The 3,911-nt window shown below is 53.7% G+C and overlaps 1 protein-coding gene across 1 annotated transcript; it reads right to left on the reverse strand.

Moving 5' to 3' along the window:
- Window positions 1-636: 636 nt before the first annotated feature.
- On the reverse strand, window positions 637-3,835 carry UBE2C (ubiquitin conjugating enzyme E2 C). The gene is made up of 6 exons (XM_059897306.1): window positions 3,626-3,835; window positions 3,034-3,061; window positions 2,177-2,263; window positions 1,517-1,721; window positions 1,350-1,409; window positions 637-895 (listed from the first exon to the last, which is right to left on the reverse strand). Exons 1-6 carry the CDS (start codon window positions 3,724-3,726, stop codon window positions 837-839), a joined length of 540 nt encoding a protein of 179 aa, XP_059753289.1. The 5' UTR covers window positions 3,727-3,835; the 3' UTR covers window positions 637-836.
- Window positions 3,836-3,911: the final 76 nt, after the last annotated feature.

Here is a 3,911-nt window from a genome sequence, read left to right on the forward strand (position 1 = left end):
CACCTGAACGTCCTCTTGCTCCTTTTCAGGGTCAAAACATCTACAGTCAGAAAGTAGGTGGCTGATCCCCCCCTCCCAACCGCCTCCAACACACACACACACACACACACACACACACACACTCTCTACAGCTCTAGCTGTTTCAGCCTAATGTCTGTTTCAGCCTCATCTGCAACACACCTGGGACAACTCCTATATTTGCTAACATTCTTGGTGCATGTCATCACACCACAGAAATTGGCATTTTGTTATTGTTTTTTATTTTTTAAATTAATTTTCATCTATCTATTTATATTTTTGGCTGCACTGCACGGCTTATGGGATCTCAGTTCCCCGACCAGGGATTGAACCTGGGCCACGGAAGTGAAAGCGCTGAATCCTACTCACTAGACCGCCAGGGAACGCCCAGAAATCGGCATTTTGTGACACCCATTTTATAGATGAGGAAACAGATGCAGAGCCATAAAATAACTAAGGCTGCAGTGGAACAAATCCTGTCACCCCACTGCGCAGCCCTACAGCCTATCAGCTGCTCTGACTCCCTGGGTAGAGGAGCAGGGCAAGAGCCCAGATCCTACACCTGACCTCTGCCGGTCCTGAGCACTTTCAACCCTAGGGTAACTACAAGACAGCAACTTGTTAAAAAACCCCAAAATGTATTTATTTAATATATTCATCACAAGGGCTTAACCAGACACTTAATTTAAAAAACAGAAACAAAACAAAAATGACACCACAGATAAGATACAGGGTCCTGTACAGAAATCGAGGAAAGGACAGACCATCTAAGGGAAAAAAAATAAAAAGACAACAGAAGGAGAGCTGCACATCCTGGGTCAGGGCTCTTGGCTGGAGACCTGCTTTGAGTATGTTTCTTGCAGGTACTTCTTAAAGGCTGGAAGAGAACAGGCAGGTCTCAGCGAGTGATGACGACAGGGGTTAAGATGGATAAGAGGGCAGCAAGGATATAAACATGGGAGGAGTTTGGGGAGGGGCTTCCCAGCACAACAGATTGACCCTCTGCTGCCCACCCAGCCAGGACTCCTGGACGGGCTCTGTTTCCAGGGAGGCTGGGGAGGGGGCTAGGGGCCCTTAGCGAGCAAGTCATTTGCACAAAGCTTTGCCTTCTACTTAAAAAGCCTCCCCAAGCTACATTAATGTGGAAAGGGTTGGTTCTTCCTGAGTTTATAGCAAACAGGCAAACCAGAAACACCAAGGCAGAGGTGGAACTGGGTTACCTGCCCCCCAAGGACATATTCCCAAGTCACTGGAATCCTTCTGTTGTTTGAGGGAGGCTTTGAAGGTTGGGGAGGGATGGCCTGGTGCCCTGAGAGGGACAAAGGACTCACCTGTGGGGTTTTTCCAGAGCTCAGCGGCATGTGTGTTCAAAGGGCTATCGATGTTGGGTTCTGCAGGTGGAGAGAAAGAGGACGGTCAGGTGCGGGTAGAAGAGGCCGCCCGGGGGAGTTCTGACAGGTTCCCAGGTTGCAGGGGAGGGGCCGGTCTCGGCAGTCACCTCCGAGAAGGCTCTGGATGGAGAGCAGGATGGTCCTGACGTCGTACAGGGCGGACCACTTGTCTTTCAGGATGTCCAGGCAGATGTTACCCTGGGTGTCCACGTTGGGGTGGTAGCAGGGCGTGAGGAACTTCACCGTGGGTGCATTGTAAGGGTAGCCACTGGGGAACTCCAGGGACAGTTTATACCTCAGGTCTTCATATACCTGGAGAAAGAGATTCAGGGAGTAACCCTTCCATCCTGAGCCTCAGTTCCCAGCCCAAGCCCCACATAAGGGACTTGCCAGGACCCCTGAGTTTGTCTGGGACTTGACAGAAGAGAACGCATTAAACTGGTCTGGTACTTTCTCTCATATCTGGTCACTGGGGTCATCAGTGATCCTTTGGTCTAAGGCCCACTGGCCTAAGTCTTCAATTGTCCTTCATTCTTTTCCTTGCTGTCTGGCCCCCTGTCAGCATCTAAGATGGAGAGCCCTGCCTTAAACACAGCCTCTTACTATAGAGAGGGAGATCAGGGCCACAGGCTCAGGGCACGAGAGCAGGCACAGGGGAATGTCCCACCAGCCAAAAGACTTGAAGCAGACCCGGCACTTGGGTTTCACCTCCCACCTCTCCCCAGACTCAGCTAAGTCACACTCACCTACCCCAACCCTATACTTACTGTGCCAGCGGCTCCATGGATGGTCCCCACCCATTTGAAAAGGTTGTCTGATTCAGGGAAAGCAGAAATTCCTTTATCGCCAGACATCTGGGGAGGAAACACAACACATGCTGGGCTGAAGCGTACGCTCCTGGGGGGGCCAGTGGGTGAACCCTTTCTCCTTAACCTCATCACATTTTGATCCAAAGTAAAGCAACCAGGCCAAATGGATAGGCTTTCCTGAGGAAATGGCTACATCCTCGGGGCTCAGCATGCCTCTCCGGGGAGTATTGGGATGATGGAGGTTCATCGCCAGGCTAAGAAGGGAGGGGTTGTGCAGGGAAGCAAAAGGCAGCTCTGTAACCACAATGCTGGCTGCTGGGAAGTCAACTCAATATGCTATTGAGTGCTGGTTACACACGAAGCCCAGAGACTATTCACGGACTGGGAACATAAACAATATGGTCATTGAAGGATTTGACTTGAATATCCAGGGTTAACGTAGAAGAGATCGTCCAGGAAAGAAGCATTCTGAGGTGCGACAGGATTAGAAATATTAAGAAGGATGGAGAGTTGGGTGTGGATAAACCTTAGGCCAGGGAAGTAGGACCAGGCAGGGCAGGGGGAGGGCCGTGTATGAGAGCCGTATTTCAGGGATAACTTTATTGTGGGAGGATGGGACTGGGAGTAGAGACTGTCTGGAGAAAAGGTGTGTAGGTGAGGTGGATTAGCTTCTTCCCAGAAGAGAACAGGCTGGACTCATCTTTTTACCCCCATGTCTATCAAAGAGCCTGATGTAGAAGAGGAGGCTACTGATAAGTGACTGGGAGGTGGGAGGGTGGACCAACTGGTTGGGGCTCCGGGCATCAGTCACTCACCATGAGCGTCATCAGCTCCTGCTGTAGCCTGCAAAAAGAGCACTCGGGGTCACCTGGGAGTCTGGATGGGTCAGGGCTCCAGGTGGTGCATCTCCTCCCACCCCAATCTCTCTGGAGCAGCTGTCACGGAGGCCTCCCTCTACCCTGAAGTCGGACTCAGCTGGGGGCACAGTCACCCCCAGTTCCACAAGAGGGTCGTAGTGAGTCTTCCTCACCCTCCCTAATTCCAGGCTCCCATAGGACGGCTCTGGCTTATTCTTAACCTCATCTGCTTCTCTGGCGCCTCTCTCCGTGCCGGATCTCAATTTCTCCCCTCCTTCCTTCCCCCTCCCCCGCCGTCCTCCAGCCAAGACACCGAAGGTCCCCGGAGCATCTTCATCTTGGTTCACCGACGGAGGATCCTGGCAGCGGCCATACCCCTTCCGTCCTCCTCCGGGAGGGTCTCTAAGAGCAGTCGAGCTCCTGGCGTGTCCCTCTACCTCCCATATCTCACCCGTTCCAGGAGGAGGTGGGGGTCCCGGAAGTCTTCGCTCTCGGCTCCAAAGGCCCAGGCTGTGCCAGGCCCGGCGATTGTTACCTCCGCACCACTCACCTCTTGCCCACGGGGCCCCGGGCGGCGCCCCCGCTGGGCTCGGCTCCTTTACGGGCGGCGGCAACGCTGGCAGCAGCTGGGTCGCGGTTCTGGGAAGCCATCCGGGTGGCGCTGAGAAGGGAGACAGGAACTCGGACTACACGGAGATCGTGGCTGCAACTGCGGAGTCCCGGACCCTTCCGCCCGCGTTTGAATTGTAACCCTCCGGCAGCGCTGGCCTATCAGCAGCTCGCTTGGGTTTGATCCAGCCAATGGGGCGCGCCAGAGCACTCTGTCACCGGGCAAC

The sequence above is a fragment of the Balaenoptera ricei genome, chromosome 15 (assembly GCF_028023285.1).
Source record: "Balaenoptera ricei isolate mBalRic1 chromosome 15, mBalRic1.hap2, whole genome shotgun sequence".
In the NCBI taxonomy this organism is placed as follows: Eukaryota; Metazoa; Chordata; class Mammalia; order Artiodactyla; family Balaenopteridae; genus Balaenoptera; species Balaenoptera ricei.